This window comes from Mastigoproctus giganteus, chromosome 13, assembly GCF_048544385.1.
Source record: "Mastigoproctus giganteus isolate SK-2022 chromosome 13, ASM4854438v1, whole genome shotgun sequence".
Classification (NCBI taxonomy): Eukaryota; Metazoa; Arthropoda; class Arachnida; order Uropygi; family Thelyphonidae; genus Mastigoproctus; species Mastigoproctus giganteus.
The window spans coordinates 56,552,068-56,577,809 of NC_143587.1; the positions used below are offsets into that span (position 1 = coordinate 56,552,068).

Consider the following 25,742-nt stretch of genomic DNA (forward strand, 5'->3'; position numbering starts at 1 on the left):
CTAACCTTTGTATCATCTACAAACTTCAACACTAAGCCCGATATACATTCATCAATATACAAAACAACAGTGGGCCCAACACCAAATCCTGTGGGACTCCACTACTAACATTAGTCCACAAAGAGCAGTGTCCATTGATTATCACTCTGTCTTCTGTCACTCAGCCACTCTTTTATCTATTGTAGCAACTTACCCTTAAAACCACACTGCCCCAATTTGTACTGTAATCTTCCATGTGCAACAGTGTCAAAAACTTTCCCGAAATCCAAGTACATGATATCAAAATTATTTTTTGCGTCTAGTTCATTTGTAACCATATCATAGTATCCAATCAGATTTGTCAGACAAGACTTTCCCTTAACAAACCCATGCTGTGTCTGAATTATTACTGCAGTCTTGTCTAGATGATCCTGCAATGCATCTTTAACCAGTGAATCCATTATTTTACTGGGAACAGAAGTTAAACTAACTGGTCTGTAATTACTCGTGTCACAATTAGATCCCCCTTTGTGAGGATAAATACGAAAGAAAATAAGCAAAACTGAATGGTGGAGACTTTGTGCATTAGGTTGCCAATTGCCAAAATTTTATTGCTTGACCAGAGTATATAAACCGGGCATTCTCTTATGCCCTGTTGTTGCTTGTGACACCCTGACATGTGATTGTGTTTGGTGATTTGTTATATAGTCAAATTTAAGGTACCACTTTGGGTGCTTCAGCCATTGTCCCCATAGCTAATGCCACTATGGAGGCTCTGGAGGAGGACATATTTGTGGGTTTGTCTATTCCTATTCAAGAGTCCTATCAGACTCTTGTCTATTCCTATCAGAAGAGATATATGGACAATGTATTTATAGTCATTTCCCACCCCAGGATCGGAGGAGTTGTCCCTTCGCTATCTCAACTCTTTATCACCATACATTTCATTTACCATGTAAGTGGATAGTGCTCTTCTGTTTTTGGATATCTTGGTTTGTAAAGCCAGCCAGCCAGACAGCCACTGTTTGGTCACCTCAGTCTATAAGAAGCAATGCTAGTGGCAGTTTACCAACTATAAGTCAGCGCATACCCTAGGACATCTTTTTAGCATGGTTAGACCATTGTTTAACCTTGCTTGGTTGCTTTGTACTGCTGTTGTTGATAGAGAAGCTGAGATTCTTAGGATTATGTTGGATTTGCCAGATGTGGATACTCTTCTCACATTCTAGATAAGTTTCAATTATATGATAGGTCTGTTTCCCATTCTGTTCGGGATGATGGAGGCATTGCTATAGCCTGTATCCCCCACTATTGAGGTCACCACCAAATACAGAGGATGCGGAGAGGTCAGAGAATGACCACCGCATGTTCTGGAGCAATATGGCCTTAGTTGCTAATGCTCCTAAAAACCAAATAAGAAACAAAACAAACTATTGAGGTGTGTTGGCTCACCTTGCCAGGATATTGTGCCAGTACTATATTGGCTGTGGGCAACTCCCTGGCAGAAAATTGCAATCAATGCTTTCTAAAGTTAAGCCAATAATCCCTTTATTACATTGTGCCAATGGTTAATGTATTACGGGAAAACTAAATTAGCATTAGCATTTAGCATTAGTAGAGGCATATGATGCAAGAAAGCAAGCTTATGCAGCATCAGCCAAAAAAAAAAGAAAAAAAAAACACTTCCACTTCACCCCTCCATTCATTTGAAATACCTGTCCAGCTGAGCCTTAAATTTATTTAGTCTATCAACTTCCACAACAAGGGATGGAAGTCCGTTCCACCAACCAACTATCCGCTGGCTAAAGGCAAATTTTCGCAGATCTATCCTACATCTGTCTTTCCTCAATTTGAATTTATGTCCTCTCAGGTGATTATTCTGAGCAATAGGAAGAATCCCATCAGCATTGAGCATGCTCAAACCATTCAAGACTTTATACACCTCAATAAGATCACCTCGCAGGTGCCTAGTCTCCAGACACTGTAATTTACAAAATTTAAGCCTTTCTTTGTAAGAGCAACCCTTTGTTCCATTCACTAATCTTGTTGCCCTTCTCTGTACTCGTTCCAGCAGCTCTACATCCTTTTTGAAATGAGGCCTCCAGACCTGTATACAGTACTCAAAGTGTGGCCTGACCATTGCCTTATACAAGGGAATAATCGCCTTTATCTTTGCTAGAAAAATTCCTGTACATCATTGACAAGACACCATGAGCTACTCTTGCAACTTGTCTGCACTGCTCAGAGAACTTCATATCTGCACTCTGTAGACAAATGTAGGCTCTGCGATCATATCTCAGAGCATGGGGCTGTCATGGGGCGATGTTACCAACTCAACTATTTTGGAGCACTTTTGGAATGAACAACATCATAATTATAATCCACGTTCCAATGTTGAGAGGTTAGACTGCATTCACAACTCCCACTATCTCATATTGATGGAAGCCCTCCATATAGCTGCAGTGGGTTTCATCATTAATCATAGTGTTGAAACTTGCATCCATCCTATTATGGAGGCTATTATTTTACAGTGATGAGAAATGGTGGCCTAATTGCATTGCCAATTCCCACTGCACTGGGTTTGCAGAGTCTGGCAAGTAATGCCTTCCTTCTCTTTCGCATCCAACCATCCCTTTCTGTTTCTCACTTTTTTCCCCCCTTCTGCTAACCACGATCTGCAGCAGAAGATTCCTGTGCAAGGCTATGCTTTTACCAATATATTGACCTTCTGTCATTTCTTATTTTGAGTTGACAAAGAGTCACAACACCTTGAAAGCTTCTCATAAGTTTTATGTTGGTTTGTGTATTTTTATTTCAGTTCATTGTATACAATTAGCATTGGTAGAGGCATACGATGCAAGAAAGCAAACTTATGCAGCATCAGCCAAAAAAAAACCTGCTCCCATTTCACCCCTCCATTCATTCCAAACACCTGTCCAGCTCAGCCTTAAATTTATTTAGGCAATCAACTTCCACAACAAAAGGTGGAAGTCTGTTCCACCAATCAACTACCCGCTGGTTAAAGGCAAACTTCTGCAGATCTATCCTACAACTGTCTTTCCTCAATTTGCTTTTATGCCCTCTCAGGTGATTATTCTGAGCAAGAAGAAGAAGAATCCCATCAGCATTGAGCATTCTCAAACCATTCAACGCTTTATAGACCTCAGTAAGATCACCTCACAGGTGCCTAGTCTCGAGACACTGTAATCTTCAAAACGTAAGCTTTCTTTGTAAGAGCAACCCTTCGTTCCATTCACTAATCTTGTTGCCCTTCTCTGTACTCATTCCAACAACTCTACATCCTTCTTAAAATGAGGCCTCCAGACCTATATACTGTACTCAAGGTGTGGCCTGACCATTGCCTTATACAAGGGGATAATCACCTCCTTATCCCAGCTAGAAAAATTCCTGTATATCATTGACAAGACACCATGAGCCACTCTTGCAGAATGTCTGCACTGCTCAGAAAACTTCATATCTGCCTTCACAATTACCCCCAGGTCCTTTTCATTCTCTCCCACAGTCAGTGTAGTACCACAGAGTTGATACGTTACTCTGGGGTTGCTGTTTCCCATATGAAGTACTTTACATTTGTCAATGTTAAACTTCATTTGACACCTCTCAGCCCATCTGCTCAACTTTTCTAGATCCTGTTGCAACAGTGTATTGTCATTAGTGTCCTTAACAACCCTGCCAACCTTCATGCTCCAATTTGTGCAGCAGTCTTCCATGTGCAACATTATCAAAAGTCTTTCTAAGATCCAAATATATGATATCAAAATTATTCCCTGCATCCAGTTCCTTTCTGACCACATCATAGTATCCAGTCAGATTGGTCAGACAAGACTTTCCCTTAACAAAACCATGCTGTGTCTTAGCTATAACTGAAGTTTTGTCTAGATGATCCTGCAGTGCTTCTTTAGCCAGTGCCTCCATTAATTTCATTAATTTCCCTGGAACAGAAGTTAAACTAACAGGTCTATAATTACTTGTGTCCCTCTTTGATCCTCCTTTGTGAATTGTGGTCACATTTTCACATCTCCAGTCCATGGGTATTAGCATTAGCATTAGTAGAGGCATATGATGCAAGAAAGCAAGCTTATTTAGCATCAGCCAAAAAAAAAAAAAAAAACACACCACTCCCATTTCACCCCTCCGTTCGCTCGAAATACCTGTCCAGTTGAGCCTTAAATTTGTTTAGGCTATCAACTTCAACAACAAGTGATGGAAGTCGGTTCCACCAACCAACCACCCGCTGGCCAAAGGCAAATTTCCGCACATCTATCCGACATCCGTCCTTCCTCAATTTGAATTTATGCCCTCTGAGGTGATTATTCTGATCAAGATGAAGAATCCCATTGGCATTGAGCATGCTCAAACCATTCAAAGCCTTATACACCTCTATCAGATCACCTCGCCGGTGCCTAGTCTCCAGACTCTGTAATTTGCAAAACTTAAGCCTTTCTTTGTAAGAGCAACCCTTTGTTCCATTCACTAATCTTGTTGCCCTTCTCTGTACCCGTTCCAGCAGCTCTACATCCTTCTTGAAATGAGGCCTCCAGACCTGTATACAGTACTCAAGATGTGGCCTAACCATTGCATTATACAAGGGAATAATCACCTCCTTATCCCTGCTAGAAAAATTCCTGTATATCATTGACAAGACACCATGAGCTACTCTTGCAGCTCATCTGCACTGCTCAGAGAACTTCATATCTGCCTGCACAATTACACCCAGGTCCTTTTCATTCTCCACCACTGTCAGTGTAGTGGTGGAGAATGAGCAATGGACACTGCTCATCGTGGACTGATGTTATTAGTGGAGTCCCTCAGGGCTCAGTGTTGGGTCCATTATTGTTTTCTGTATTTATAAATGATATTGATGATGGTATATCGGGCTTAATGTCCAAGTTTGCAGACGATACAAAGGTTGGCAGGGTTGTCAAGGACACTACTGACACTATGCTGCTGCAACAGGATCTGGAAAGGTTTAGCAGATGGGCTGAGAGGTGGCAAATGAAGTTTAACATTGACAAATGTAAAGTACTACACATGGGAAACAGCAACCCCAGAGCAACGTATCAACTCTGTGGTACTACACTGACAGTGGTAGAGAATGAAAGGGACTTGGGGGTGGTTGTGCAGGCAGATATGAAGTTCTCTGAGCAGTGCAGACGGGCTGCAAGAGTAGCTCATGGAGTATTGTCAATGATATACAGGAATTTTTCCAGCATTGATAAGGAGGTGATTATTCCATTGTATAAGGTGATGGTCAGGCCACACCTAGAGTACTGTATACAGGTCTGGAGGCCTCATTTCAAGAAGGATGTAGAGCTGCTGGAACGAGTACAGAGAAGGGCAACAAGATTAGTGAATGGAACAAAGGGGTGCTCTTACGAAGAAAGGCTTAAGTTTTGCAAATTACAGTGTCTGGAGACTAGGCACCAGCGAGGTGATCTGATAGAGGTGTATAAAGCCTTGAATGGTTTAAGCATGCTCAATGCTGATGGGATTCTTCCGAAAAATCACCTGAGAGGGCATAAATTCAAATTGAGGAAAGACAGATGTAGGATAGACGTGCGGAAATTTGCCTTTAGCCAGCGGGTGATTGGTTGGTGGAACAGACTTCCATCCCTTGTGGTGGAGGTTGATAGCCTAAATAAGTTTAAGGCTCAGCTGGACAGTTATTTTGAACGAACAGAGGAGTGAAGTGGAAGTGGGTTTTTTTTTTTTTTTTTTTTTTTGGCTGATGCTGCATAAGCTTGCTTTCTTGCATCAAATGCCTCTACTAATGCTAATGCTAGTACCGCAGAGTTGATACGTTGCTCTGGGGTTACTGTTTCCCATATGTAGTACTTTACATTTGTCAATGTTAAACTTCATTTGCCACCTCTCAGCCCATCCGTTCAACCTTTCCAGATCCTGTTGCAGCAGCGTAGCGTCAGTAGTGTCCTTAACAACCCTGCCAACCTTTGTATCATCTGCAAACTTGGACATTAAACTTGATATCCCATCATCAATATCATTCATAAACACCGAAAACAACAACGGACCCAACACTGAACCCTGAGGAACTCCACTAATAACATTAGTCCACGTTGAGCAGTGTCCATTGATTACCACTCTCTGTCTTCTGCCACTCAACCATCCCCTTATCCATAGCAGCAATTTGCCTCCAATGCCACACTGCTCCAATTTGTGCAGCAGTCTTCCATGTGCAACAGTATCAAAAGCCTTTCTAAGATCCAAATATATAATATCAAAGTTATTCCCTGCATCCAGTTCTTTTGTGACTACATCATAGTATCCAATCAAATTGGTCAGGCAAGACCTGCCCTTAACAAAACCATGCTGCGTCTGAGCTATAACTGAATTCTTGTCTAGATGATCGTACAGTGCTTCTTTAACCAGTGCCTCCATTAATTTACCTGGAACAGAAGTTAAACTAACAGGTCTATAATTACTTGTGTCAGCCTTTGATCCTCCTTTGTGAATAGGGGTTACATTTGCACATCTCCAGTCTATGGGTACCTCCCCTGAGTCCAAAGAAGCTCTCATAATTATGGCTAGGGGTTTGCTTACTTCCTTTGCTGCCTCCTTTAATATAACTGGATAGATCCCATCCACCCCAGGTGCCTTTTTTATGTTTATCCTCAACAATCTCTCCTCCACTTTCCTCTCAGTTATTACAAAATCATCCAGCTCACTGCCAATGTTTACTTTACCTACATCATTCTCCTTCCTGAATAACTCCTCATGCGTGAATGTAGATGCAAAATACTCGTTTAGATTGTTAGCCACCTGAGCAGGATCCTCAACTGTTGAACCATCAATATCCAGTGGATCAATCTGATTCATCCTTTTCCTTCTTGAGTTTAAATAGGTAAAGAACTCTTTTCTGTTTTTCTTTGCATCCTTTGCCAAGGATTTTTCGCAGGGTACCTCCCCTGAGTCCAAGGAAGCTCTCATAGTTATGGCTAAGGGTTTGCTTACTTCCTTTGCTGTCTCCTTTAATATAACTGGATAGATCCCACCCACCCAGGGTGCCTTTTTTATGTTTATCTTCAAGAATTTCTCCTCCACTTTACTCTCAGTTATTCCAAGATTATCTAGCTTACTGCCAGAGTTTAATACACCTCTGGCATTCCCCTCCCGGAATACATATATCCTCATGTGTGAATGTAGATGCAAATACTCATTTAGTTTGTTAGCCACCTGAGCAGAATCATCAACAGTTGAATGATCAATATCCACGGGACCAATCTGATTCATCACTTTCCTTCTAGAGTTTACATAGATAAAGAACTCTTTTCTGTTTTTTCTTTGCATCCTTTGCCAAAGATTTCTTGTACTGCCTTTGCCTGCCTAATATCCTTTGTACTTGGTTACAGTCCATCTTATATATATCATAGACATCTGTGTCACCTGTTAATTTATATGTATCCCATGCATTTTTATTTTCTGCCACATGTCTCATTAGTTCATCTGACATCCATTTAGACCTAAACCTTGAACAGTATTTCTTAGTTGATATGTAAAGTCGAGTAGCTTCCAAGATTAATTCTTTGATTGCCTCCCATTTTGAATTTGCTGTTGGTAACATCATCAGTTGGTCCCACCGTATAGAATTTAAATACCGTCTCAGACCACTGTAGTTGCTTTTACGAAAGCAAAAACCCTTCCCTTTACCCTTGATGGTAGTTACCTCTTGGAGTAAATCCCACTTCAGCACAATGTGATCACTTCCACCTAGTGGTTCCTTTATCTGCAGATTCTTAGTGCTTGAAGAATCACTACTAATAATCAGATCAAGAGTATTACTTCCTCTGGTTGCCTCCCGAACATGATGTAGAAAACAATCATCCAATAAATCCACAAAAGCCTTGCTAGTGTGTCAGTGACCAACCCACAAATTCCAGTCAATATCTGGGAAATTAAAATCCTCCATTATATGACTCTCTGATATACTGGCCCACTCTATTTCCCTGTACAGTTTTTTTTTATACTCATCATAGTCATTAGGCCCATAACACACTCTCAATTTTGATCTCCCAGTGCTTGTCACACCTCACTGACTCGACACTGCACTGTCCAGTGATGTCAACTGGCTGCACTTCCTTGCATTTTGTGTTTCTTAACTGATAGCATAATCCCCTCAACAGTTTTTAGTGCTTTTGTTTATACAATCTCAGTCTTTAATTTTTTATTTTATATGTATATGTAATTAAATTCTCAGATTAAAATAATTTATTTTTAAACAATTTGCTGGGTGGTACAATATTATTTCATTACTTAAAAGAAGAACTTTGTTGATGCATAATTTTGCAAATAATTACACTTGATGTTTTTCACTGCTAGATGTGGTGATATCCATGAAACAAATGTTTTTAAATAAAAAATACTCTTTTGAGGTCTGCTTATACATACACAAAGGAAGAGCTGTTAGGAAGAGGTTTGCAGATATCACATTTTGTTAAATTACTTATGGCTGTCCCTTACTTAGAATATATGTAATACTTGCATTCTATTTTTTTTTCACTTTTCGTTTTATGTGTATGTTAACCTAAATAACATTTATTCTTTCCTTTTTTTTTTTTATGCCTCTTATTGTTCTCTTCATTGTTGAAATTCCTATTATTATGCACATTTCTACACAAAAATAGACTGTTAGGTAATATTATCAGAATTGAATGAAATATGCTTAATTTTAATCATAATTATTTTAATGTAGATTCTGACTGAATTGGAACATTCTGGTGTAGGAAGAAACAAAGAACAGAGTGCAAAAATGCTTGGACATCTAGTTGCTAATGCACCACGATTAATTCGACCCTATGTGGAACCTATTTTAAAGGTATAATAAATTTTAGGTTGGTCTGTCATACTTTTCAGTTTTCATTATAATCTTTAAGTTATCATGTTACTAGTAAATAAAGTAGAGTTTACTCTTATGTCGACTTTTGTTGTCTGCATTTTCACATATCTGTAGTGTTCAGTATAAGAGGGGACATCACTGTCCTTATCTCTGGCCATCGTAGAAATCTCTGTGCATGGCCACTGAGTTTACATGCAAAATGGCTTGCACTGCCATTTTAAATGAGCAGTTTTCTCATTGTTAGTGCTTCTATTGCCTCCCCCCATTTTTAGTGATATATGGTTGAAATACAAAAAGAAATTAATCTAAGAATAAAAATAAGAATCTGATTGAAGATTAAGTGAAGAAAAGGCATAGAAAATCCTCTTTAGAGGTGAAGTTAGAAGTTCTAAATTAGTTTCACATACATGAGCATAGTATTAATATTTAAACGGCCTTGGAACTGAGTAATTCAACAGCGAGAACTATTCACGAGAATGCTTATACAATATGTAACAGTGCTCAATCAACCAATATTACTACAGCTGTGATATCTTGATCTGATGCAATTGAGGTAAGGGGAGAATGTTAGCCCATGTGATTTGAGCATCAGAATCAGTAGAACATGCCTTTGTGCAGACGGTTCATCAAAAAGAAAGAAGAGTTTTCATGAATATGTGATGAAAGATGCAAAGGAATCAATACAAATTGGCAGTGGTTTAACTGCTGCCAACCTGCTGCAAAGAGATGTCATTCATTCTACAATCTTGAGAAGGCTACTCTTGCAGATCCAGAATACTTCTAAAGAATTTCTTGTTCACTTCAAAGCAACAATCGAGTAATTAAGATTACACATACTGAAGTAGGCATTTAACCTGGATGAAACAGTATATTGAATGAAAAGCAAGACTTTCTTATCATCTCTGTCAGAAACAAGTCATATTCATTATTTGCTTTGACTTCATAACAGAATCCCAAAGTGGATTTAGAAATTGTGTTTGTAAATAAACAATTAGTTTTATACAGTGTTCCTCAACCTGTGTGCCGTGGCACAGTAATGTGCCACGAGTATGCTTCAGGTGTGCCACAGGTGGCTATCAAAACAAAATGTACTTATGCGTATGGACGAGTTGCCCAAGGAAATGCTGGTATTTTTTTCACTGGAGCAATTAGAATTTTGTGATTATTTAAATGGTGAAATTTGGTGCTGTAAATTAGCTTTTCTAGCAGATTTATTTGCACAGTTTAATAAATTAAATATCAGTATGCAAGGCCCATAGGAAAATTTACTCACTTCTACTGACAGGTTGTTCGCCTTTAAAGAAAAGTTGAGTACAGGCAACCCCCATATAACATGGTACTTCTACAACACCGTTTCGCTCTAACACGATTGATAAATTGTGGCAATCCTCCCACAACATGGTACTTAAATAACACGATTTTGCTCTGACACAGTTAGAGAATTGCGAGAAACCTCGCATAACACGGTATTTTTGAGCTTTTGTGCTGGGAAAACCGTGCTATTACGTTGGATGTAATTTTCATTGTTTCCATTCTTTTTTGTGAATCCCTGCTGTTGACTTGCTAGTCGTTATTGCCTTCATGATATTTTTCTAAAGCACATTTCTGGAGGTCATTACCATAAAAAATAAAAACAATTTGCACTTTCCATTTTATTGGACTTTTCTGTTAGTGCAGTCAATTATAAACAGGTAGTAAATGCGATCTTATTGCATTTTCGATAGTTCTGATAGCTGTAATTCTGTGGGTTTTTACGTTATTATGGTGTAATGTGTTTCCCCTTCCATGAAATATTCATGGAAGATTGCTTGCAAAGAAATCTATGATGAAAAGAAAAAAGCCACCGTCCAATCATCTATTAATATGTTGTCTTGTAAGGTTGAGTGGCCGCCCCTTCTAAATCTCCACAGCCCTCAACCTCCACAGCGCCGTACTTCTCAGCTGAAGGTGTCATTTCTGGCAACGATACTCAAGAGGTAAAACTTACTGATGTTATGCCTGTCTCCTCTCTTTTTTTGTAATTTATTTAAATTGCGCACTTCTGTAATTTTTCCTGCGCATAAGATAAAAAATTTAATAAATACAATAAATAATTCTATTTACATGTTCAACGAACATGTAAATAGAATTATTTATTGTAATTATTCATTTTTGATTCAATCAATTCAGCAAGCACAGTTGCGAGTGCTGCAAAAGCATGGGTGAAATTCTCTGACTTACGTAAAATCTGAAGTATGTAGAGTTCCGCGGAACGCATCCCTTACGTAAGTTGGGGAGTTCCTGTATTTATAATTTTTATTTATTTTTATTTATAATTTATGGATATCTATAATATATGTATTACAAATATGTATTATATATATGCATATATAATATATATGAGTATATAATAGTGATTGTAGTGTGCTGCAAAATTTTAGCATATTTCAAAGTCTTCCGCAAAATTTTAGCATCTTTAAAAGTTTGCCGCAACAACGAAAAGGTTGAGAAACACTGGTTTAATATATGGACGTTTGGGATTTAGGCTTACCAACTTTAGCATCAATAAACAAATTGTTACTTTTAAAATGTGAAGTTGGTGTTTAATTAATTTAATATAATTTTAATTCTCAACGAAGTAGGCATCATATGCTCAATTGCACTTTCATTTCTTTTGAAGAAGAGTCAGCACCTGCTGGGTTTAAATTTATTAAAGACCACTATATAATAGTGAAATATTTGCTGAAAAACCAGTGATTTTCAGCAAATATTTTTCATGAAGTTGTAGAAGGAATTGGAAAGCCTATTACGATTAGCTTTCCTTCCTAAAAATTCTTCTCATTCTGAATAATTTTGCTGACCATTCATCAGTTTTGCTATTCTCATATTTTTGCACTCTATAATCGGGTGTTATTTTTCTCTCCGAACACCATGACTTCTCCAACCTGTGGATCAAAGGGTTAGAGAAGTGATGCCTCAAACCCATATCAGACATTCCCCTGTCTAATTAGGAAATGTGATGCAGATGATAAGCAGTGTTAAGGAAGAGCATATAACCATAGCTGAATGGTCAGTGTACATATAGAGTTTTGCATATTCAAATCTATGTGATGCCACAAAATATGGCAAAATTCTTTGCCATATTTTGTGGCATATTTGCCATATTTACTGTACAAAATAGTACAGTAAATCGCTGTACTATAGTTGTAAACTCCTGACGCTATGTGGTCATCACAGAGTGTAAACAAATTATTTATATATAAAAAAATTTATTTTTATTTTCTGATATCAAGATATTCACAGTGTTTACATCCTCAGACTTGAATTGATGTCATTCATAGTGTTTACATCCTCAGATTTGAAAAGACGATCAGTGTTAGAGGGACTAATGATGATAAGTGATGTTACCAGCACAAAATAAGCCATTGTTCATGTGGATCAGTGGGTTGAATTTGGAAGGAAATTTGGCTCAGTAGGTTGGATTTTATGAAGAATGACATCACATTGTGATGTCATCACAATGACATCACAATGTGACTCAATCACATTGATTGAGTTGCTAGAATTGCAGTTAGAGAATCTGAACAACAAAAATCTAATACTTGGAGGGGAACATCACAGAAGAATCTGAGGAGAAACACAGATAATATCCCGGGCTTTTAATTTGATTGTTAATTTCACAAATCACTTTTAATTTGTCACATCTCATGAGAAGTTCCAAGGTTTGGAGTAAGATTGAAAATGCCTTGAAATGCTAGAGTAGGCTATACAGGTGACCCCCCCCCCCCGCTTAATACTGATAATTCATTCCGAAAAAACAGAGCCACATTCCCATAAGGTAACATATGTATTTGTGAGTTGCGGTCGGTGCCATAGTATATTTCCTAATCAATAATAAACGGTAGTGAAAAGATGCACAAATGTCGGTCAAAATATTTAATATTCAAATATTTGTACATATAAAATATTCTGCATTACATTACGTATATAATTATGTGGTTACTATTTACGTATCAAAATTAAACTTAAAATTCCAATTAAAATCATGAAAAATGTGTTGATTTTGGGTTTAACTTTGGCCCTCTTCCAAATAAACTAAAAGGGGTATTAATTTTAAATCCCCCACAACTTGACCACCCAACAATGAAGTCAACCGATCCTTCGCCGCTTTGAAACCTGGCATGTTTTTTTCTTCTTTCAATATGAAAGAAGAAAAAAACATTTGTTCTTTTAGTCATTCGTTTCCACAAATGTCCTGCTTCATCTATGTTAAACAGTTAAAAACTTGTCGAGAAGTATAACACATAATACCCTTCTTCAATAATTTTAACAAGTTCTTTTTGAAAGTTTCGGCTCCTTGATGTGCACTTGCAGCTTCTCCCTGGATTTTAAGTCTATTCAACCAGCCCTTACCAGTTTTAAATGGTTCCACATTTTTTTTTTTTTAGGTGAGTTTTCTTCAGATAATCATATTGGCTAATCTCTCTCTCTCTCTCTCTCTCTCTTTTATAATATTTAACTTAACTGAATTCTGCATTGGATATTATCTTCAATAAAATTAGTTAGTTTTTCCATTTCAATCCTAATAGCCGGCCTAGCCCTAGTTGCTTGCAGTGGAACAGCTATCTTTCCCGCTGCTAAAATTAACAAAATTAATTCTTTATTTTTTTATAATTGTTCTTACAGTTAAACTTACAAGTCCTAAATTATGGCATACATCCGCTTGTCGTTGACCGGAATCGATTCGCTTCAAAACGTCTAATTTAATTTTCAAATTCAGTCTTTTTCTTACATTTATAGTCTTCATACTGCGCCCAGACGTTGTTGCTTTTTCATTCCTATCGGCCATTATTAACTCTTCGAAAATGTAACTGTTGGTTACAATACAATGTTCAAGTAAACTGTCCATTACGCACGATGTCTGATACTGTACTGAGTGATGACTAGACTTCGGATAAATGCATATAATGCAAATATTACAAGCAATATACTTAATCATTTTTTAAGATGTTTATCTCAGAACTATGTAACAAGTCACTGTACTGCAGTTAAATTAGCATGCGAGAAAATTTTCACTGAGCGTGGGAAAATTTTTCAAGTCGTCATGGGAAACGTTTTAATGCTGTTTTGCTATTCATTTTCAAGCTATCGACACCATCAAATGAAACGATTTCGTTAAATATGCCAAAAATGCAATCTGTAAAAGAGCTTTATAGTGATCTGTGACAGTGTTATAGTCATATACGGGTTATAATATAAGAACAATGTTATAGTGAATCAGCGTAAAGCTAACCATGTTATAACGGGGGCCTGCTGTAATTAGCATTAGCATTAGCATAGGCATATGATGCAAGAAAGCAAGCTTATTCAGCATCAGCCAAAAAAAAAAAAAAAAAAAAAACAAAACAAAACACACCACTCCCATTTCACCCCTCCATTCGTTCGAAATACCTGTCCAGTTGAGCCTTAAATTTGTTTAGGCTATCAACTTCAACAACAAGTGACTGAAGTCGGTTCCACAAACCAACCACCACTGGCCAAAGGCAAATTTCCGCACATCTATCCGACATCCGTCCTTCCTCAATTTGAATTTATGCCCTCTGAGGTGATTATTTTGAGCAAGATGAAGAATCCCATTGGCATTGAGCATGCTCAAACCATTCAAAGCCTTATACACCTCTATCAGATCACCTCGCCGGTGCCTAATCTCCAGACTCTGTAATTTGCAAAACTTAAGCCTTTCTTCGTAAGAGCAACCCTTTGTTCCATTCACTAATCTTGTTGCCCTTCTCTGTACCTGTTCCAGCAGCTCTACATCCTTCTTGAAATGAGGCCTCCTGACCTGTATACAGTACTCAAGATGTGGCCTAACCATTGCCTTATACAAGGGAATAATCACCTCCTTATCCCTGCTAGAAAAATTCCTGTATATCATTGACAAGACACCATGAGCTACTCTTGCAGCTCATCTGCACTGCTCAGAGAACGTCATATCTGCCTGCACAATTACCCCCAGGTCCTTTTCATTCTCCACCAGTCACTGTTTCCCATATGTAGTACTTTACATTTGTCAATGTTAAACTTCATTTGCCACCTCTCAGCCCATCTGTTCAACCTTTCCAGATCCTGTTGCAGCAGCATAGCGTCAGTAGTGTCCTTAACAACCCTGCCAACCTTTGTATCATCTGCAAACTTGGACATTAAACTTGATATCCCATCATCAATATCATTCATAAACACCGAAAACAACAACGGACCCAACACTGAACCCTGAGGAACTCCACTAATAACATTAGTCCACGTTGAGCAGTGTCCATTGATTACCACTCTCTGTCTTCTGCCACTCAACCATCCCCTTATCCATAGCAGAAATTTGCCTCCAATGCCACACTGCTCCAATTTGTGCAGCAGTCTTCCATGTGCAACAGTATCAAAAGCCTTTCTAAGATTCGAATATATAATATCAAAGTTATTCCCTGCATCCAGTTGTTTTGTGACTACATCATAGTATCCAATCAAATTGGTCAGGCAAGACCTGCCCTTAACAAAACCATGCTGCGTCTGAGCTATAACTGAATTCTTGTCTAGATGATCGTGCAGTGCTTCTTTAACCAGTGCCTCCATTAATTTACCTGGAACAGAAGTTAAACTAACAGGTCTATAATTACTTGTGTCAGCCTTTGATCCTCCTTCCTTTGCTGCCTCCTTTAATATAACTGGATAGATCCCATCCACCCCAGGTGCCTTTTTTATGTTTATCCTCAACAATCTCTCCTCTACTTTCCTCTCAGTTATTACAAAATCATCCAGCTCACTGCCAATGTTTACTTTACCTACATCATTCTCCTTCCTGAATAACTCCTCATGTGTGAATGTAGATGCAAAATACTCGTTTAGATTGTTAGCCACCTGAGCAGGATCCTCAACTGTTGAACCATCAATATCCAGTGGATCAATCTGATTCATCCCTTTCCTTCTTGAGTTTAAATATGTAAAGAACTCTTTTCTGTTTTTCTTTGCATCCTTTGCCAAGGATTTTTCGTAGTCTGCCTTTGCCTGACTAATCTCCTTTGTGACTTGGTTACAGACCAACTTATATCTATCATAGGCTTCCATGTCACCCATTAATTTGTATGTATCCCATGCATTTTTCTTCTCTGCCACATGTCTCATTAGTTCATCTGACAACCATTTAGGCCTAAACCTTGAACAATATTTCTTAGTTGGTATGTAAAGCCCGGTAGCCTCCAAGATTAGTTCCTTGAATGCTTCCCATTTTGAGTTTGCTGTTGGTAACATCATCAGTTGGTCCCACTGTATAGCATTTAAATACTGTCTCAGACCATCATAGTCGCCTTTACGAAAACAAAAACCCTTCCCTTTACCTCTGATGGTAGTTACCTCCTTGAGTAAATCCCACTTCAACACACTGTGATCACTGCCGCCTAGTGGTTCATTTATCTGCATGAAGAATCACTACTGATAATCAGATCAAGAGTATTGCTCTCTCTTGTTGCCTCACGAACATGCTGATGTAGAAAACAATCATCCAATAAATCCACAAAAGCCTTGCTAGTGTGCGAGTGACCAATCCACAAATTCCAGTCAATATCTGGGAAATTAAAATCCCCCATTATAAGACTCTCTGATTTACTGGCCCACTCTATTTCCCTGTACAATATCTTATTATTCTCATCAGAGTCATTAGGCCTATAGCACACTCCTACTCTCAATTTTGATTTCCCTATGCTTATGTCACACCAAACTGACTCGACACTGCCCTGTCCATCGATGTCGACTGGCTTCACTTCCTTGGACTTTATGTGTTTCTTAACTAATAGCATAACCCCTCCTCCCCTCCTGTCCTGTCTATCCATTCTATACACATTGTATTCCCCAAATTCCAGTTCCGCATTCCTTATATCTGTGTGACACCACGTCTCTGATATCCCAACAATATCTGCCTTTGATGTTTTGAGCAATACCTCAAATTCATCAAATTTATTTACCAAACTCCTAGCATTGCTGTACACGCAGGTTTACATGCACCTGTTTCTATTCTTAGCTACCCTAACACAACCCATGTGTTTACTTGTACCGCAATGACTCCCAGCAGTCTCTGAAATATCTTGCATCTTGTTTTTCAGGCTTCTGCTCATTTCAATAGAAGCAGTGCAAGAATCACTTCCACCTCTGCCAGTGGCTACTGTTAATCTATTAGTCCTTGTATCCCCCCAACTAGCAGTTTTCCGACCCACCTAACACTGCCTCGACAGCATCAGCAAAAATTCTTCCACCCTTTCTATTTAAGTGTATCCCATCCCTGTAGAAGCAATCTCTCCTGTTAACAAGTACAGTCCAGGCTGAAAAAAATTCTACCCCTTGAGCCTTGCACAATCCCTCCAGTGCCGAATTGATCGACAAGGCTCTCATCATATACTCCCTCCTATCGTGTCTGGCTAACAAGTAACTTGCTAAGTAATTGGAAATTGATAACTGAAATTTCTTCTACCTCACCTTTTCAAGTGGAGGATATGCCAGACACTCAGTGATGTTCCTGTAGGGTTACTTTCATCTACATCACCTGGCCCATATAATGTCAGCACCATAGCTGCCAAGTAACTCCTCCCTGCCTCCCTAAGCAAGGTCCAGCCACATTCATATAAAATTTATTTTGTATTTCAGTTACTGTTTATGTGTTTACATAATTATTTATTACTCTTGTGTTTTAATATAAGTATATGTATTAATAAAACTACATAACAAATTTTCAAAAAACTTTTGTTAGTTTGAGTTTCTTGTTTTTGTTTGTGAATTTGAGTATGCGTGATACTGATTATGACCTTAGATTTGTATAGTGGTCTAGTTTGTTGAAATTAAAAATAAATATGCAATAATACTATATCAAATTTATTAACATTGTTTAACTTCTTTGCATAATAGGTTAATAATCTTTGCTAGAAGTAAACAACAAGCTAAAAAAAAGCACAAATTAAAAAGTAGAAACCCTCCCTAAGTTATTAAAAAGAAAATCCTTAAAAATGTATATAAGAATGTTTTTATCTTTTATGGTTACAGTGTATAGTGCTGATTGTCAAGTGGTACCAGGGGCCCCCAACTCCGTATTTTTATACTCTTTTCACAGTACAAACTCTGTAAAGGCCATAGATAGTGTGAGTTTTAGGACTGCATAGTATAGTGTTGGGTTGTATTGTCTTGTGTTGTTCCTCCAGCCATTTAGCCGCAGGGCTCCTAGTGGGACTTCACCTTGCTTGTCCTCTGCCCCAGGGAGGCAGGCTGGATATAGTAGGGAATAGAAAGGGCTCTGACGGGGATGAGCCGTGAACAATGCCTGAGCTTGCCAGAGAGGGCTTCAGAGGTGGAGGAGGTACAGAGAAGTGTAATAAGAGAGAAGTACTGTGCACGTACAGTGCTTCTCTGTTATTAATGATATTGATGAAGGTATATCAGGCTTAGTGTCGAAGTTTGCAGATGATACAAAGGTTGGCAGGGTTGTTAATGACAATAATGGCAGTGTGCTACTGCAACAGGATCTAGAAAATTTGGGCAGATGGGCTGAGTAGTGGCAACTGAAATTTAACATTGACAAATGCAGAGTACTGCATAAGGGTTAGAAGTAACCCCAAAGGAACGTACCAAATATGTGGTACTACACTTAGGATGATAGAAAATGAAAAATACCTGGGAGTAATTGTGCAGTCAGATATGAAGTTTTCTGAGCAATGCAGACAGGCTGCAAGAGCAGGTCATGGGTTTTGTCAATGATATACAGAAATTTTGCTAGCTGAGAAAAGGAGGTGATTATACCTTTGTATAAGGCAATGGTCAGGCCACGCCTTGAGTACTGCCTGCAGGTCTGGAGGCCTCATTTTAGGAAGGATGTAGATTTGCTTGAGCATGTACAGAGAAGGGCAACAAGACTGATGAAGGCAACAAATGGGTTCTCTTACCAGGAGAGTCTTAGGGTCTGCAAATTCCAGTGGCTGGAGACTAGGTACCTGCGAGGTGATCTGATTGAGGTTTATAAGGCCTTGAATGTGTTGAGCACACCGAATTCTGATGGTATTCTTCCAGTTTCTCAGATTGCAAACCTAAGGGGACATAAATTCAAATTCAGGAAAGACAGTTGTAGAATAGATGGGTGAAAATTTGCCTTTAGCCAGTGGGTAACCACCCGCTGGCTAAAGGCAAATTGCTGGAACAAACTTCCAATTGATTTTATTTATTTTAGCTATCATCTTCCACAGCTGTCGTTGTGGAAGATGATAGCTTAAATAAAATCAAGGAGAAACTGAACAATCGTTTAGAGGGAATGGTTGTGTGAATTTTTTTTTTTTTTTTTTTTGACTGATGCTACATAAGCACATAAGCTTGCTTTCTTGCATCACATGCCTCTATTACTATTAATCCCACACTGGCTAGGACAGCTGAAACCAGTCTCAGCAAATCCACGTCATGCCTCAAAAGAGGAGACATGATGTCAGCAGGGTGGTGGGGGGGTTCTGGTATGTTGCCTCGATTCCAGTCTATGGGGTTAGTTTGATTTTCCTGAACCAAAAACTAAATCTAGTAACCATTGTAGTTTCATCCCACTTTCCATATTACCTCTTCTTTTTAATTGGCTGTATGTCCTGGTATATTCTCTCCCCAGCTTTCCACTCACATTGTTTTCTGGAAACTAGGTGAGAGTGCAAGTAATGCAGCTTTTGAGTGACATTCTGCATTCCATTTTCCCATAGTTTTTGATCAGTTTGTCAACTAGTTCTTTGTAATTTTCAATCTTGATGTTATCAAGAAAGCCATTCACTCCAAAACAAAATGACTGCCAGGTGTTTTTTATTCCTAACAGTTCATGTGACATCAACATTTGCTTAATTTGTAGAACAGTAAATATGGCAACTTTCACTTTTGCATCAGACAATTTTGGAAACCTAGATTGTATACACCAATGATCCAAAACATTATGACCAGCAAGTCGTTATGCAAAAATCGAAGCAACTGCAGGTGAACTATGGCACGTGCATGGGTCGGGACATGGTATAAAAAACACCCGATACTGAGATCCGTTAATCAGTGTTACTGTTGTTCTTCAGATGGGAAGGCAATGGACTTAAGTGAGTTTGACAAAGGCCAAATTATAATGGCCAGATGACTGGGTTAGAGCATATCTGAAACGGCACAGCTGCTAGGGTGTTTAATACCTAAGTACTAAGTCGAGGTGAGCGAAGGCTCTCCCAGATGGTGGGTGGCAACAGAACGACAACTGTGGTGCAACTCACTGGTAATTGGAATGCTGGTGACGAGAGTAGTACATTGAACCCTGCTGAAAATGGGGCTGCGTAGCTGCAGGCTGCTCCGAGCGACCATGCTAACCACGGTTCCCCCAGTGACAGCACCTAAAATGGGTACACAAGCATCAAAACTGGACCTTGAGTGATTGGAAGAAGGTCGCCTGGTCCAATGAATGTTTCTTGTTGCACCATGTGGACGGACAGGTACGTGTGCGTCGTTTACCTGGGGAAGTGATGCCGCCTGGATGCACCTTGGGATGAAAACAAGCCTGTGGCGGCAGTGTCATGCTTTGGGCGATATTCTGCTGGGATACCCTGGGTCCAGTCATCCATGTGCCGGGCACTCTGTCTACCACCTACCTAAACATCATTGCTGACCAGGTACACCCTTTCATGGCAACGGTCCTCCCTCTGGTGGTGCCGTCTTTCAGCAGGATAATGTCCACACCACCCATCTACCTAACGTTTCTAGATCCTGTTGCAGTAGAATACAGTCTTTACTATCATTAACAACCCTGCCAACTGTATCATCTGCAAACTTGGACATTAAGCATGATATATACCTTCATTGATATCATTAATAAATACACAAAACAACAATGGGCCCAGCACCGAACCCTGGGGGACTCCATTAATAACATTAGTCCATGTAGAGCAGTGTCCATTTATTTCCCCTCTCTGCCGTCTCTCACTCAACCATCCCTTTATCCATTGCAGCATTATCCATATATATCCTGTTGCACAGCTTTCACACGTTTATGGGAGCTGTCTACGAAAAGGCATCAACTCTTCTGGATTGTGGCTAATACCAATTCCGTCATTGTTATCCATTATTAGCATTAGTAAAGGCACATGATTCAAGAAAGCAAGCTGATATAGCATCAGACAAAAAAAAAAAAAAAAACACCCTTCTCATTTCACCCATCCATTCCCTCCAAATGTCTGTCTAGTTCTCCCTTGAATCTATTTAAGCTATAAACTTCTATGACAGATGGAAGTTTGTTCCAGCAATCAACCACCTGCTGGCTAAAGGCAAACTTCTGCACATCTATTCTACAACTTTCTTTCCTCAATTTGAATGTCTTTCCTCAATTTGAATTTATGTCCTCTCAGGTAATTATTCTGAGCAAGAGGAAGAATCCCATCACTATTGAGGATGCTCAAACCATTCAAGGCTTTATACACCTCAATCAGATCACCTCGCATGTGCCTAGTCTCCAGACACCGCAATCTGCAAAACTTAATCCTTTCTTCGTAAGAGCATGCCTTTGTTCCATTCACTAATCTTGCCCTTCTCTGTACTTGTTCCAACAGCTTTACATCCTTTTTAAAATGAGGACCCCAGACCATTATACAGTGCTCAAGGTGTGACCTGACCATTGCCTTATACAAGGAGATAATCACCTCCTTATTCCTGCTAGAAAAATTCCTGTATATCATTGATAATACACCATGAACTACTCTTGGAGACTGTCTACACTGCTCAGAAAACTTCATATCTGCCTGCACAATTATCCCCAAGGTCCTTTTCATTCTCTACCACTGTCAGTGTAGTACCACAGAGTTGATACGTTACTCTGGGATTACTGCTTTCCATATGCAGTACTTTACATTTGTCAATGTTAAACTTCAGTTGCCACTTCTCAGCTCACCTGCTCAACTTTTCTAGATCCTGTTGCAGCAGCGTACTGTCATTAGTGTCATTAACAACCTTGCTGACCTTCATATCGTCTGGAAACTTTGACATTAATCCTGATATACCTTCATTGATATCATTAATAAATACACAAAACAACAATGGGCCCAGCAATGAAACCTGGAGGACTCCACTAATATCATTAGTTCTCGAAGAGCAGTGTCCATTGATTACCACTCTCTGTCTTCTCCCACTCAACCATCCCTTTATCCATAGCAACAATTTGCCTCCAGTGCCACACTGCTCCAATTTGTGCAGCAGTCTTCCATGTGCAACCGTAACAAAAGCCTTTCTAAGATCCAAATATATGATATCAAAATTATTCTTTGTATCCAGTTCCTTTGTGATCACATCATAGTATCCAATCAAATTGGTCAGAGAAGACTGCCCCATGCTTTGTCCAAGCTATAACTGAAGTTTTGTCTAGATGATCCTGCATTGCTTCTTTAACCATTGCCTCCATTAATTTCCCTGGAACAGAAGTTAAACTAATAAGTCTGTAATTACTTGTGTCGCCCTTTGATCCTCCTTTGTGGATTTGGTTACATATGCACATCTCCAGTCCATGGGTTCCTCCCCTGAGTCGAAGGAAGCTTTCATAATTATGGCTAAGGGTTTGCTTACTCCCTTTGTTGCCTCCTTTAATATAACTGGATAGATTCCATCCACCCCAGGTGCCTTTCTTATGTTTATCTTCAACAATTTCTCCTCCACTTTACTCTCAGTTATTCCAAGATTATCTAGCTTACTGCCAGAGTTTAATACACCCCTGGCATTCCCCTCCCTGAATAGCTCCTGATATGTGAATGTAGATGCAAAATATTAATTTAGTTTGTTAGCTACCTGAGCAGGATCATCAACATGTGAACCATCGATATCAAGGGGACCAATCTGATTCATCCCATTCCTTCTAGCATTTACATAAGTAAAGGACTCTTTGCTGTTTTTCTTTGCATCCTTTCCCAAAGATTTCTCGTAATCTGACTTTGCCTGCCTAACGTCCTTTGTAGGGATTGTCTTTTTCCCGTATTTCGGTAAGCCCAGGATCCTGTGATAAAAATGTTCTTTTCTCGGGATCCCGGTATTATTGTAGGTGGAATTAAAACTGAAAATTTCACAGCATTTTATTCACATATATGTATATAATTATATATATATATATATATATAAACTACAAATTCAAAACTTACTTTTCAGAAACTTAACATGTTCTTTTTAAACCTTGAGAGACTAGTGAATACATTTTTAAACAAAACAAAAATTTATTTCACTTTAGTTTATTTTGAAACTGATTTGGCAATTGACATGTAATATGAACGTAAGAAACACGGGCAATTTACACTTCTATCGCTGTGTCTAGTTCTAAGTTTGGTTATAAATAGTCCTGCAGCCGAAAAGGACCTTTCGGCTTCTATACTTGTTGATGGTATGGATTCGAGAGCGTTCATTAATCTTAATACATTTGTTGTTTTTCACCAGTTGCCCCAAAGATTTCGAACTCTTTGGATATATTCTTTGCAAGTGGTTGACCTTCAGCTTCATGTTGTGAGGGTCTTTAGAAACACATTCAATTTTTTTGATTTGACGTGCCAATTTCTCACAAAGCATCTGCTGTCTTTCGCTCTCACTGTCACGCTCTTTCTCGGAGTCGGAATGTGACGAATCAGATTGCGATGATTCAGAAGAGGAAAACCCAAGACGAGTTATTATTCGTTTTGCTGTAACCAACAAGGCTGACTTGCTTGGAAATGGCTGCAACTCGGTTTCTACTATTTTTATATTTCTTTTATAATACGTTTATCCAGTTTTTATATACTTTAATAATCCAACCAAAGCTTTTTGCCTTCTGTTGTTTATCCTTAAAATTAGTGCTTCTTGAACTTTTCTCGAAAAGATAGAATTTTGCTCAGAAAGTTCTTGTATGATGAAAGAAAAAACTCCCTCTGCAGTAAAAAGTGTCGCATCACGATTGTAAAGGTTTTGCGATCCGATTTCGACGGGTTTCAACACACGCACAAGGTCATTAAGAGCTGTATACATATTGGATTTTTCATGTTAAAGTCAATCATTGTTTTTTCAATTTGTGATTTTAACTGTAAGAATCATTCTAACATGGCTACCAAACTGTTCCATCTAGTTTTAGAATCGAGTACTAGGCTTAAATTTTCTTGCTTGAATGAAGATTTAACATAATTCTGAAGAGTATCATTTTTCAAGGGAGACTTTCGAACCATTCGCACAATCATTCTAACTTTATTAATGATATTAGCTATGTTTAATGCACCGGAGAATAGGTCATCTCTGAAATCACATTTTTGTTCCTTATCAGGATTGTTTTCGAAGCTTAGATTTGAATCGTAATTTTCAGTTTCATCCTCTTCTAAATCTTCCTTGCTTTCTTCAGTTGTTTCTACCTCAATTACACCTTCCAAATCATTCCGTCTCTTGTATAGAACGTCGCATATTGCAAGGTGTATACCGTGGGCATAGCAAAGCTGATGTTCACAATCTATCAACAGTCCGAATTTGACCATAACACTCACCTCATCTGTTACCCACGCAACTTATGATGCTCTATTAATAATTTAAACTCCAGTAACTTCTGTTTTACTTCTTCAACCATTTCTTCGGCGTTTATTCTACCATTAATAGCAATCATTCCTAGATTACAAAATTTGTCTTTATTTTGATGAACATTGATATTTAAATAACGTTTGTTTTTAAGCGACGAATATTCATCTAGAGAAAGGCTAAATCTCTTACCATTTTTTAATGATTGTTCAATTTCTTTTATAATATTATACTATTTATACACTAATTGCATAACATGATTGGGATTTTTAGGAAGAAGCAAACCTTTTTCACTGAATGCTTGCTGAATAAATTCACTTTTACATATGGCACTGATAGGAAATCCATCTACAGCTACAAGCTTTGCAATGATTCCTTCTTTTGTGTCTTTCTTTAAAAAACTAAACAATATTGGCTGAGAATGACACTTTTTAAACATTTTGAAGAGCTTTCTACAGATTCATCCCCTGCAGAACGTTTGAGGTTACAATCTTTTGCCGACGTAGGCTTCTCAATAGAATGTTTAGTTTTTAAATGCCGAAGCAAGCCACTTGAAGAAAGACCTCTACATTTCAGTACTGCACCACAATGACTACACTTTGCTTCTTCATTATTATTACATTTAATGAAGTACTGCCAGACGAATGTTTTTGATCTCTCCATCGTCACAAAATATTAAAACAATAAAATATATAAAAAAGTGGCTTAACTGCAAGAGGATTTTTCTAGGACAAATGACATGTATAATTGAGAAGAGCTGAGACTCGAGAAATGATGATGATGACATTACAGAGATATGTTATGTAAGAAAGTGCTGGCCTTTCGCTTTCTGCTTTATATATATATATATATATATATTGCAAATATAATGTATGAAAATAAATATTTTTCTAAATTAAAATTAAAATAATGCACATCTTTATTGCTGACGATATCTCAAATTATGAAGAAACTATTTATCTTGCCAACGCACGATGATCGCATATATATATATATATATATATATATATATATATATATTTATAATGTGTGTAAGGCTGTTAGTATTGATTATTAAAGTTAGTAATTCAGACCGGGAAATCCCGGGATAAATCCCGCAGCAAAAATCAACCGGGATCCCAGGAAACAATCCCTAGTCCTTTGTGACTTGGTTACAGACCAGCTTATATCTGTCTTTGGCTTCCATGTCACTTGTTAATTTATATGTATTTTTCTTCTCTGCCACCTGTCTAATTAGTTCATCTGACATCCATTTAGGCCTAAATCTTGAACAATATTTCTTAGTTGTATGAAAAACCTAGTAGCTTCGAAGATTAATTCTTTGAATGCT

General features: G+C 38.3%; 1 protein-coding gene across 1 annotated transcript in view; it reads left to right on the forward strand.

The window, feature by feature from the left end:
- Positions 1–25,742, forward strand: part of mTor (serine/threonine-protein kinase Tor) — a 704,297-nt gene that overhangs the window by 180,100 nt on the left and 498,455 nt on the right. Inside the window, exon 16 of the mRNA XM_090387576.1 lies at positions 8,711–8,833. Within this exon, the coding sequence (XP_090243702.1) occupies positions 8,711–8,833 (123 nt within the window). The remainder of the gene's footprint in view (positions 1–8,710; positions 8,834–25,742) is intronic.